A 12,893-nucleotide genomic window follows, 5' to 3' on the forward strand; every position below is an offset into this window, starting at 1 on the left:
TGTGTGTGTGTGTGTGTGTGTGTGTGTGTCTTTATTCCATTTCCCAGGGCAAGGGCCCCCCCTAATGGACCGCTCCAGCACTGCTTCTCTGGGGAGCCTGGGATTTGCTGGTGGCTCTGTCAGAAAGGGCTTCCTAAGACCAGGGACCTCTCCGATCCCAGAGATGACCCTGAAGTGGGCAGCTCCCTTGGCCCCTGGCTCCCCTGACCGGGAAGCAGCTCCATCTGGCCTCTGCTGGCACATGGGTGCATTTGCAGACTGCAATGATTTCCATTTCCTCGGGTGATGAGGTAATTTAAAGGTTATTCAGTTGAGTTTCTAGTTCCCTTGGCTTGAGGCCTTTCTCTAAAAACACCTGCTGCTAACAGCCTGGGCACCAGGCATTGATATAAAAAGACATGCTTGTCGCCCATAAACTTGAATTATTTAACGAAGCGCGTGGGTCTCTTATAGCTGCTTTGCACACATGCCCCGTCTCAGTGGTTTCTTAATGAGTGTGCCTGTGAGCTTGCTTTTTTAATTGAACGGCACTTCATGAGGCTAAACCGATCGCAGCCCCTGCGAGCACGCTGCTCTTCCTAGGCTGCCATTTGCAGTCACTGGCCCCCAACCTCTTAAGTCTTCCACCTTGAACCTCAGCCCCCATGAGCTTCGACTCCTTCCTCTCCTTGCCGTCTCAGGCCATTCTCTGTCTGTTCTTCTACCACACTTTCTCTGGATTCTGTGCCTTCCCTCCGGCCATGCTGCCACCGCTCTGATTCAGTTCCTCATTATCCGCTGACTTTTTGCCAGGTCCTTTGACCAGCTGCTTCCCTGCTTCAGGCAGCCCCTTTTAGATTTGCCCCAGTGTGCTTCAGGCAGATTAACCTTTCAGGAACTGGTTCTGCTCTTGTCACTGCTCTCCTGACAAACTTGCCCTGGCCACTTCCTGCCTCCGGCATGAGGGCAGATGCCTCAGCTCGGCCTCAGGCTGACCCAGCTCCCTGCACTGCGAGCGCAGAGCCAAGGTCTCTTGTGCAGCCCGGCTCTCCCTCCTCTCCTGGGCAGTGCTCCTCCCAACGCCTGGACATGTCCCTTCACTCTCCCACCTCCTCCAGGCCCAGCTTCAGAGCTGCCCTCCTCCAAGATGCCCTCCCGCTCAGACTTTTCCTCCTCTGCCTGGACCCAGAGCACACTGGCTCAGTCATCCATTCACAGGGGTCAGAAGAGCCTTGCCACAGGTGAGGTTCAGCACTGGGCACCAGGAATGCCAAAGTGAGTGGGTTGTGGGTTGTATTGTGTCCCCCCGCCCCAAAAGATATGTTGAAGTCCTAACCCCCAATACCTGTGAATGTGACTTTATTTGGAAATAGGGTCTTTGCAGATGTCATCAAGATGAGGTCAAGAGGGTGGTCCCTAATCCAGTGTGACTAGTGTCCTTACAAAAAGAGGAAAATGTGGACACACACACACACACACACACACACACACACACACACACAGAGAAGGTCATATGAAGGCAGACACACAGGGAAAGGCCATGTAAATATGGAGTTATGCTGCCACAAGCCAAAGAACACCCGAAGAGACAAGGGGCTCCCAGAAGCCAGAAGAGACAAGGAAGGAACCTTCCCTACAGCCTTCGGAGGGGCATGGCTCTACCAACACCTTGGTTGTGGACTTCTAGCCTCCAGAATTGTGAGACAATACATTTCTGTTGTTTGAAGCCTCCCAGTAGAAAAATAATACAGTGAGAATAAGCCCTTCCTGGCCCTAGAGGTGCTGACCATCTGCAGGGAGACAGACAAGATCCTTCTGAGTCAGTGTGATGAGTGCACAAGAGAGGTGCGCGGATGTGATGGGAACCCTGAGGAAGGGCCCTCCCCCAAGCAGCCTTCCATCTCCTCTCTGGGGTGACAGTAGTCAGTAAGGTTCCCTTAGGGGGGCCCACACCCCAGTGTCCAGAGATGACGGGAGCCAGCCAAGGTGGGGGACAGGCAGGGCATCCCGGGCCAGGCGAGCAAAAGCATGGGAGGGAAGAGCAGCTGGTGGAGCCGAGGAGTGGGAAGCAGGGGGCTGCTGAGGCCCGCAAGGCTTCGCTCCTGGTAGGCTGTGGTTTGCCGAGGAGTTTGAACTTAAACTTGCTGCTGTGGGTATCAGGGAGCCATGGAAAGGAGGTGACAGGGAGCAGATGGTGTTTTCAGTAAATGGTTTCATGGCGGCATGAAGGATGGATCTGAAGGGGTAAAAGAAAAAGCTGAGATCTTGGAAGTGAGCCAAGGCGTGGAGAAGAGGGTATGGATTTGCAAATTAAGCTGAATTTAACATCATCAGGACCTGGGGGCCCTTTGAATGTAGGGACTCAAGGAGAGGGAGAGACACCAGGAGCTGACCCTCAGGTCTCTAGCCTGGTGCCTGAGGGCAGAAAGAAATGTCTGGAGAGGGAAAGGTTGTCATGAGGGAGCAAAGGAGAGATGCTGGGCTCAGCTGGGGACAGGTTGAGTGTGGGGGACATCCAGGTGGCCATGGAGGTCTGGAGCTTGGAGGGGAGGCCTATTCTGATGGTACAGATGGGAAAACATGAACAGGGAGATGGGACACGGCACCCTGGCCATGGACACCATCACCTGGGCCCCAGCATGGAGCGGGAAGAAGATAGGGGTGAGGACTGACTCCTGCCTGGGAGCTGGGACAGAGGAGGCTGGAGGATAACGGGTGTGTGGCAGCAGGACCAGGAAGCAGGGGGCGGTTGGTGTGACTGGGACCTGCCGCAGTAAGGGCCCCAGGAAGGCCTCAGACAGGGCTGCTGTGTTCAGGGGTGACTCTTCTGAGCAGCAGTGCATCCGTCACTTCTCGCCTTCCCTGCATCTTCTGTCTACACTGCCTACCACATCCCTCTCCCAGAGCAGGCCTGGCGAGGTGAGCGCAGGTGGGTGCCTGGGCACCTACCTGGTGGCCTCTTCTGGGCCTCATCCCTGAGCCACAGCTGGTGTCTGTGGCAGCCTGGTAGCTGGGGTGGGGGGGCGAGGCCTGCAGCCTGGCTGGATGACGGGTGCCTGAGCCCCCTGCCCCCCCCACGCCTGGTTGCAGCTGTGTCCGTTCTTTGCAGGGCCCGTCACCATGGGCGGCTCTGCTCCTCCGCCTCATGCGGATCATGCCACGGGTGCGGCAAATGCTCCAGCCCCTCTCTGATTGCTGCCTGCCAGGTTGGTCTGTGTGCACTGATGTGGTGGTTTCTCTGATGTGACTTCTGGGCCCTCCTGCCCCCAGGAGGTACCTCCTTCGTGCCTGACCTTCCACCATTAGAGAGTCTTCTGTAGGGTCCCATAAGTTTCGACATGAGCAGGAGTTGATTCTGGTGTACTGTTTCCAATGGTAATTTGTTGAGAGATTACTTTAGGTTAGGAAACATAAAATTGTAAAACATTTAAATGATTCTAAAATATATGACAAAATGTAGTCATCTTTCGTTACCTCCCTCCATCTCACGCCCTGCTAGAGATACACACACCCATCTGTTAACAGTGGTTCTTTCCCAGATTTCCCCATGCATTTACAAAGCCATGTAAGTCCACAGGCACCCATGCATACATACTTACATGTATATGTGAGATCATTTCATGCATATTGATAAGCAGCTTGCTTTTTCCCTTACCAATATATTTTGGAGATCTTTACATGTCAGTACAAATAAGCGTATCTCATTTCTAAAATAACAGCATGGAATTCTGTAGTGTATCATACTATGTTCAATCATTTTCCTCTTCATGGATAGTTTCTTTACCTTTTATTACTATTTCAGGGATGCTGTAGTGAACCTTTTGGTATATGCATCTTTGTGAATGTGTGTAAATTTTTCCAAAGCATAGATTGCTAGGAGTGGAATTGCTAAGTTACAAGGGCATGACCATGATAAATATCAACAGACACTATCAAATTGTCAGCCCAAAAAAATGCATAGATTTGCATCTCCCAACAGTGTGGGTTGTCCACAAAGGCTACCCTATCATTCTTTTTACTCTTTGTTACTCTGATGGGTGAATGAAAAGGCATTTCCTTGCTCTGTTTTGCATTTCCCTTATTACCAATGAGACTGAGTATACTTTTTTCTGTTTACTGACCAATCATACACATTTTGTGACTTGTATATTCATATTCTTTGCCATTTTACTGTTTTGATGTGTGTATTTTTTTATGCTGATATGTAGGAGCTCATTTTAAGTTATGGTTATCTCTCCTTTGTTGGTTATATATTTTGCAAGTATTTTCTCTTTGTTGCTTATCTGTTTATGGTGCCTGTGGTGCTATGGAATTTCTAAACGTTTATGTTGTAACATCTGTCAATCAGAGGCTTGTTTTTTAGTAGTGGGGGAAAAAGGAGCTTGGAGGTTTAAAATGTTGCCTTCTTGATCCTTCTCTGGTCTGTGCTTGCTCTTTGACTTTGAACAAAACCCCTTAACTTCACTAAACTTCCGTTTTGCCAGCTGTGTCCCAGTGCTGTCTGTCCTGCCCGACCTCACCCCAGCTGCTGTGAGGATCATGGGAGAAGCTGTCTTCAGGGCTTCACAGCCATTCTGAACTTCAGTTAAACCAATTCATTGATGGACACTGAGAGCCAGTCTTCTGACACAGGCCTCATCTGGGTCAGAGGTTTTCAGGGTGCCAGGACCCTGCCTCTGACTTTTCCCAGGTGTTTTTTGAGTGCCTGCCCTACGTTGGTGATGTCACCCTCATGACTCTGCAGAGGGAAGTGTATTAGTTTGCTCAGGCTGCCATAACCAAATACCACAGACTGGGGGGCTTAAACCACAGAAATGAATTTTCTCACCATTCTGGAGGCCAGAGTCCAAGGTCAGGGTGTCAGCAGGGTTGGTTTCATCCTGAGGCCTCTCTCCTTGGCTGTCTTCTCATTGTCTCCTCACGTGGTCATCCCTTGATCTGTGTCCTAATCTCTTCTTCTTTTAAGGACACTGGTCATATTGGATCAGGGCCCAATGTGTGACCTTATTGTACCTTAATCACCTCTTTAAAGGCCCTGTCTCCAAACATACTCACATTCTGAGGTACTGAAGGTTTGAGCTTCAACGTATGAATCTGGGGGCACAATTCAGCCCCTAACAGGAAGACAGCCCCGTGTCTGGATGAGAATCATGGAGGTGAGGCTCGGAGAGGCTCCTGTACTTGTTTCCAGTCACCCAGTGAGCCAGTTGCAGATCTGAACTCAGGCCCATGAATTAGACCCCTAAGCCCACGCCTCCCCAGGCAGCTTGACTGATGTTAGGACTGTTTTGGCTTTCACTGCCTTGACTTCCTGCCCACTGGTCACTGGCCTGTGTCCCCGCCATCCTGTGGCCTCAAAACTCATGCTCCCTGGGCAGGGCACCTACTCCCAGCCGACTCTCCTGCACCGCCTTTGTCCCCTCAGGAAAGGGTTTCAAATAATAATTAAAATTTTTGAATATAGCTTGTTCAGTTTTTGTTGTTGTTGTGGGAAAGATCGCACAGTGAGATAAAGAGCATTTGGAATACAGGAAACTCCCCAGTAACCTCACACCCTCACAAAACTGTTTTTGATTTTTGCACTTTCCCTTCCCTTCCCCTCTCTGCACATACAGTTGTATTTCACAGCTTTGGTATCACATTAAAGAGGGCCCTTCATGCTCTGCTCTTTTCACCCCACATTATCGCTAACAGTTTCCCTGTCTAAAGCGATCACTTTAATGGCTGTGTAATATTCCATTGAGTTGAGGTACTCTAATGATTTGAATCATCCTCCAATTGTTGAGCGTTTGAGTTTCCCATTTGCACTATTATAGATAACAATGCAATGAATGTCTTTGTACTGAAAGCTTTTTGCTTCTCTTGAATTGTTTCCTGAGGGAAAATTCCCAGGAGTTGGATTACCGAGTTAAGGGCAGCGGTATCATCATGGCGCGTTGAAGAGCTAGAATGTCTCTTTCTGCAAGGAGCCTACGATGCTCCACGCCACCAACAACGAGTGAGCACGCCAGCTTCACTGTACTCTCGCTGGCATTAGGTGTTAATTAAATTCATTTCTGACCATTTTAATATACTTAAAAGAGTACCTATCTCAAGGCGGCTTTAATTTGTACTCCTTAAATAATCAACAAAGAAGGAGGAACATTCTGCAATGGATTTGTATTTTCAATTCTTTTTGTTGTCACTTTCTTTTTCTTTTTTCTTTTTAAAGGAATAATTGGAGACTAGACAAATGGATATTAATCCCTTGGGAATCCCAGCTCTTCTGTGGTTGTCTTGAGGGATTTGTTGGTAAAAGTAGTATTTAGACTTTGACAAGCAAAAGGCCTTTTGGTCAATAACGGACATTAGCAATGGAGTGGGGCCAGATGGGCCGGCCGCTCCGGGGAGCAGAAAGGTCTGAGAAGAGGCCACGTCCTCAGAGCGACCTGGTGGGACCTGACCCTAATTCTCTGGCTGGTCCGAGGGCAGGCCACCCCTTCCTAGCACATGTGCAAGGATGCAGCTTGCCCCAGGGCAAAGCCCGGCAGGCTCAGCTCCCAGAGAGGGCCCCCATCTCTTCGGCTGCCCCTCGCAGCAGAGGGCACGTGTGGGCAGAGTCAGGCCGAGGCAACATCCCTAGTGGAGTCTGTCTCATCTTTACCTTCTTTCAAACTGACTTGAGTGGTGCACTCTCCCCCATTCCCTTTTTCTGATATAAAATAATCAGTGATAAATTGAAAATTTTTTTCCCCTCGAAAGTTTATTTTAATTGCCTAGCAACACATTATCATAAATTTCTCTCAAATTAATTCTTTGGCTTCATTGCAGGATCATTTATTAATGATGATGGCAGTCAGCATCTATGCATGGCTATTCTTAGAACACTGCTGTCTTAAAGGGCTTCATTCATAAGACATCCCCGCAAGGAATGTGTGTGCTAGACTGACCCTTGGAGAACTTGATCCTCCAGACAACACAGAGAAGGTCAGCACCTCTCTTCTGTGGGCCCGAGCCCCTCATCAGTGGTGAGCCTGAGGCCCAGAAGGGGAACCAGAGGTCCACATTGGTTTAAAGCAGTGGCCAACTCATGTCAGGTCAGATTTTGCCCCTGCAGGACTCCCAAGCCTGTGCTCACCTCTGCGAGGTCCATTCAAGGTCCAGACAAGGGCAGAGGTGCAGAGGGGAAGGGGCTGCATGGTGTTGTGCATTAGAAATGCCCTGTGTGGGGTCAGGGAGCGGGGTCAGCGGTGGAAGGCTTGGGAGGCCAGAAGATGGTGTGGGTGTGTAGATTGAGCCAAATAGGGCTTCCTATGAGTGATAAAGTTGCTTTCATCGATTGATTCATTGATCAGTTGATTGATCTGTTTATTCCTGGGCTCACTCATTCAGTGCACGTCTACTATGTGCTGAGCCCCGCTGGAGGCTGAGAATAGTGAGAAAAGACCACAGTCTTTGCCCTCAGGAGTTCACAGTCTGGTGTGGGAAATAGACAAATAAACAGGAACCCACAGCAGAGCATGCTAGGTCCTGGGAAGGAAAGAAGCAGCCCTGGGCATTCTGGGAGCCCAGACTTGAGAAAATTCCCTGTGATCATATTATTTTAACGTTTCCGTATATGCCTAGCTTTCACACAATTATTAACTATATTGCATGGTTTGCCTTTTTCCTCTCAGCATTTTGTGTTTAAGCACAGTTTCTTATTTCTGCAAAGTCATCACCTACATACTATGTGGTTCCAAATGGTTCCGTGATATTCCATGAAGTTGATGAATTAAGCATTCACCTGCCGTTAGGCTCCTTGGCTGCTTCTAGGGTTTTGCAATAAATGGCATTGGATGCCGAGCCTTGTACTCCTTTCCCCTTGTTCTGTTCACACTGGGTGGGAGGTGTAGACGTGCTTATGGTTCTTATAGACCACGGCCACGTGCCCCTCCCCTCCAGTGCCTCACGCCAGTTTCCGGGCGCCTGTTCCTCTATTGCCTTCAGTACTGGGATGAGCAACAGTTGCACCCACCCACCAACACACACGGGTACCTGTGTATGGATTTTAGTTGAGTGGGTGTGCGCACCATATCATTGAGCAAAGGAGGAAACATGTTGGAACTAGAGTCTGATGAACAGTGTTCTGGTAGCAAGTGGAAGAGGGGAGGCCGGCTTCTACAGGGAGACTTGCTGCAGCTGCCACCCAGGCGGGACGTGACGAGGTAAGTTGTCACCACCAACGTGAGAGCAAACCAAACACTTTATTTATTTATTTTTTTAATATCTATTTATTTGGCTGCACCGGGTCTTAGTTGCGGCAGGCAGGATCTTCGTTGCAGCATGCGGGATCTTTTAGTTGCAGCATGCGGGATCTAGTTCCCTGACCAGGGATAGAACCCGGGCCCCCTGCACTGGGAGCGTGGAGTTTTAACCACTGGATCACCAGGGAAGTCCCAAACCAAAGTCTTTAAAGTGACCAAATCAACTGGTCTTGATGTGGGGTCGGATAGAGCTTAGAGGGAAGGTTGCAGCTGCCTCCAAGGGTTGCCAGAACAGGGTATTTGGGGTGAGCGGACCTCAGGAAGGTCACAGAGTTAGTGGCTTGGTTTTAGAAGGTCACGTTTAGAGTGTTGGGGACCATACACCTGGAGCTGTTCAGGAGATGCCCTCAATGGGTGAAGTGCAGAGCTGGGGTTCAGCCTCACCTGCACGTGGTCAGGAGGGAAACTTGTATGGGGCCCAGGGCAGCCAGCTGAATGTATGGAATTACCCACCGGTCATCGTTTGCTTGGTCTCTTGGCCTTCTCACTCCTGGGTCAACTAAGACTTTTCAGCTCATGTATTTCCTTCTTTAAGGACAAATTGGCACCCTCTGAGTACTTGTGAAGCTAGGCTGTAGATTTTTAAGTATTTTACATGAGCAGAATCTGGTCATTGTTTGATGTGACTTATAGTGTAAAAGAACTATGTAGAAAGGAGAAATAGCGCGTGTGTTTGCCTTAGTAGGAGTGCATGATTTTCTTCTGTATTTTCCTTTACTATTTTAGTTTCCTCCCCGGGTATGCTTTGTTCCCTGTCTTCTCCTGTCGGCCAGGTGTGGCTTTAGGTGAGGTTGGGCGGACAAAGCAAACAGGGTCACTGACCCCAGTGCTCACTCACTGTGAAGGCAACGCGAGGCCCTCAGCCACTCTGCCTCCTCCTTTCTCAGCTCTGAGACAGAGGGCACGGCTCTGCATTCGAAAGATTCTTCCAGCTTCCAGAGTTCATGACACTGTGTCTGGTTCAATATCCTGGGTTTACTGCACATGCCCATCCTGTAAAAGTCACCTGTATGTTCATGATGCTCCTGTCTCACCTCATCTTTCCTCATGAGGCCCCTGGGGACCAGGAGCAGCATTCTGCTTAAGGGACCCCGCAGAGCACAGTTCAGGGTGTGGCCTCCAAGGTCAGCCAGAACAGGTCGGCTCCAAGCATGTTGATCCTGCACAAGTCATGGTACGTCAGAGCCTTAGTTTCCGCATCTGTAAAAAGGGTGTTTGAGGAACCTATCCTTGGGGTTAAATGCAGAAACTCAGGGAATGCAGGTAAAGCTCACAGCCCAGCGCTTGGCACTGGTCAGCACTCCGTCACAGGTGGCCATTTGCACCATTGTTATGCTCTTCATTTTGTAGCCAAAAACCCAAGGCCCAGAGTGATTTAGCCACTCCCCAGGCCTTATCCTCCCCAGGCCAGTGAATCTGACACAATCGCTAAGGATTCATTCTTTAGGTGGAAGAAGTACCAGTTGCTTCAAAGGTCCAGAAGGGAAGTGTAATGACCCCGCACCACCTTCCCTGAGTCTATTACATGTTATAACAGGAACTTTGTTGTATATTTGAAAACCTTTAAATTGGTGAAAATTGATTGATTTGGTTTCAGTAAATTGCACTTGATAAATTCCATGGACTGAGTTCCCAAGAGGTGGCAGTGTTGAGGAGGGCTTGGTTGGGGGCAGGGGAAAATGGTTAGAACGCAGTCCTAGGGCTCAGTCCAGTGGGAGAAACAAGACGTAGGGCACAGTGAGGTTGGGGCAGAGGCCAACGAGTGGGGCTGGTCCCAGCTTGGACTGCTTTACTGTGTGTTCAAGCCAAGATGTCAGTGTGGCCAGAGCAGAGGGAGGGAGGGGAACAGGATGGGCCTGCTTGGGGGCTTGGAGACCTCTGAGGGGAAGAGTGACAGAGTCTGACATATATTGGAACAGGTGTTCTTGGGATGTTACGCTGAGCATAGACGGTGGAGGCCAGAGTGGAAGTGGGAGACCCTCTGGGAGGCTCTGGAAGAGTTCACAGGCAGGATGAGGGTAAGTTAGGCCCAGGTGGCAGCAGCGCGGTGGTGAGAAGGGACAGGATCCTGGCTGTTATCTAAGGGCAGAGTTGTGGGGATGTGCTGACCACGTGGAGGTGGGTCTAAGGTACAGAAGAGTCAAGGATGACTCCAGGGTGTCTGTCCAGAGCAACTAGGAGGATGGTGCTGCCACTAGCTGAGGTGGGGAGATGCGGAAGGGTGGGGGCACAGGTCTAGGGGTGCCATGGGGAGCTCAGATTTGGACAATTAGGTTTATGATGCCCATCAGACATCCCATGGAGAGGTCCTGCAGGCAGCTGGACAGGCGAGTTGTGTTCAGAGAGGTCTGGGTGGAGACAGACATTTGTCCCCAGATACCCACAGCCCTGTGGTAGTAGCGCCAAGGGGGCCGGGCTCCCTGGGGCCCAGCCTGTTGCGTTCCTCCCTGACACTAGATAGGTGGCTGCAGGTGGCGGGATACAGGTGCGCCAGCCTCCACAGCAGGTCTTAGAGGTGACCCCGATTTCCTGGAATCACCATCAGGCCCTGGGCGGGTCATTCCCATTTCCCACTTGCCCCTTGTCTCTCAAGGGCATCTTTACCTTTGAAATAAAGCAACGCCGAACCTGCTGCTGCAGGGGGCGGCACCTTCGCTCGGGTTTTTGTATTAGACGTTTAAATGGGGGGCCTGCCCTGGCGCCTAGGTCCCAGGTGTCCTGGGACGGTCGCACGGGCGAGCAGGCGGCGTGCGGGCGGAGACCGCGCTCCCGGGGGAGGAGAAGGGGCGGGCGGCCCCCGCACTGCTCGCGCTGTGCCCGGCTCCCGCGGCGCCGACGGGGTTAACGGGCTCAACGGGCTCGTGCACCGGGCGGCGGTCGGGCGGCAGTGGTGCATTGTGGTAACGCGGAGCCGGGACCCGCGAGCGTCCGCCGCCTCCGCCGGGCGGCCCGCCGAGCTGTGCGCGCGTCCCTGCGAGCCCCCAGGGCGCGGCGCCATGTAGCGCCCGGCTGCTCGGAGGCCGCCCTGCCGCGGGGATGAAGGGACGTGGCTGCTGGGAGACGGCCTCCGTGCGCTCCTTCTGCAGCTCCGGCTGCCTGAATAAACTTAAGAAGGGTTAGTGCTGCCCGGCTTCCGCCCGGAGGCCCGGCTCCCCGCTCACGCCCGCCGGGCGCCCGGCTTGCTGCATGATCAGTCCACGCGAGCCTCTGATGTCACTCCCTCGCGGCGTGGGGAGCGCGGGGAACTTCGGGGAACCCTAGTCCCCGTACCCCGCCGACGTGAGCTCCGAACTCGCTTTACGCGCGGGGTATTTTGGAGACGGGGCTTCGGCTAGAGACCTATCCGTCTGATTAACCTCTGCAAAAACAAACCAAAATATAATCCAGAGCTTTCTGGAAAGAAGGGGGAAGTGGCGGCCTTGTTTAATCCACCCACCTACCTCTCCTGCTCCAGGGTCGGCTTGGGGCCCGCATGCCCTGGCGCCTAGGTAGAATTGCTGCTTTGCCCGCAAGGGCTTCTTCCCTTCCCGGGGCCACCCTGGGTGTTGGCTGTGCTCAGTGCATGACCCAACCCCCTCCCCTTTGCCCTCTGAGCAAGCTGCAACAAATCAGGAGAGTCACTGTAAGTGGCCGCCTGGGTTTGAGCAAGCACCAGCCCTGAAGCTGCTGCCCCCAGGGATGGTGGTCCTGAATGACAGCTCCAGGCTGTGCAGGCGCAACCGCCTGAGAGCCCTTTGTCAGCAGTGGGGGAAAAAATCTTAGCTGTCTTATAGGCTAAAGCCTTGCAGACTCTTTAAGCTCCTTTGTGCAATTTCTGATGCTTGAACATCATTTTTGGAGATTTTGCATGAGTGAAACTTGCTGCGTTTTCCTTAATGAATGTTTATGTTATAATTTGAAACTGGAGAAAAATTAGGATTTTTTGTCCCTGTAGACCTGAAAGACACAGAGGGAGTTAATTTCACTTAACACCAATTTATTAGAAACTGGCTCCTTTTAGGAATTAACACCCTCTGATCTGTAATAAACCTTGTCATTAACTTTGCCTGCTGACTGGTCCCACTAATGGCTTCCGAAGGCCCTGGCCCAGCACCGACTCCAAGTCTCAGTGCCCGAGCCACATTTAACATTGCAGGCTCACCTGAAAACAGCATCAAAGTCTTTGTACACGTTTTAAATTTATTTCATGGGGAACTGATACTACAGCTCTGTCTTAAGAATTCTTTAAAGACACTTGCAAGTGAATTTTGTCCAAAATATGTCTTCTGGTTTTAGAAGATTGGTCTTAATTTCCAGTTTTTATTTTGGATATAGTGTCATTTCTAATGCAGTTATGTTCTTTATGCAAAGTTTAAATGATGTTCCTGTTATCAATTTGGATAGATTTATTCTGAGGGTGAATTTTGGAGTTAGGAAAAAAAAAGAAAAGTTAGGTGTTAAAATTGAATTTCGTCTACCGGCCTGCCTGATGACCTTCTTGGTTGCTGTTCTCCAGAAGATTTGCTGCTAACAGGAACACTGGGCCTGGTATCCACTTGCTTTTTGCTTGGTTGTAGGAGGGATGTTCACCTTTGTTTGGAAGCTCAGGTGACCAGAGCAGCTGTACTTCGAGAGTGGTGACAAGGTAGC

At 50.9% G+C, this 12,893-nt stretch overlaps 1 protein-coding gene across 7 annotated transcripts in view; it reads left to right on the forward strand.

The window, feature by feature from the left end:
* The window catches only part of OSBP2 (oxysterol binding protein 2), a 162,895-nt gene that overhangs the window by 84,969 nt on the left and 65,033 nt on the right, over positions 1–12,893 (forward strand). Inside the window, exon 1 of one of the 7 annotated variants that reach the window (XM_082353073.1) lies at positions 11,191–11,379. The exons of the other annotated variants lie outside the window; for them this stretch is intronic. Within the exon in view, the coding sequence (XP_082209199.1) occupies positions 11,301–11,379 (79 nt within the window). The 5' untranslated portion in view covers positions 11,191–11,300. Of the gene's footprint in view, positions 1–11,190; positions 11,380–12,893 lie in introns of those variants that run through there. 7 annotated transcript variants of the gene reach the window in all.

The sequence above is a fragment of the Balaenoptera borealis genome, assembly GCF_965194805.1.
Source record: "Balaenoptera borealis genome assembly, chromosome: 14".
Classification (NCBI taxonomy): Eukaryota; Metazoa; Chordata; class Mammalia; order Artiodactyla; family Balaenopteridae; genus Balaenoptera; species Balaenoptera borealis.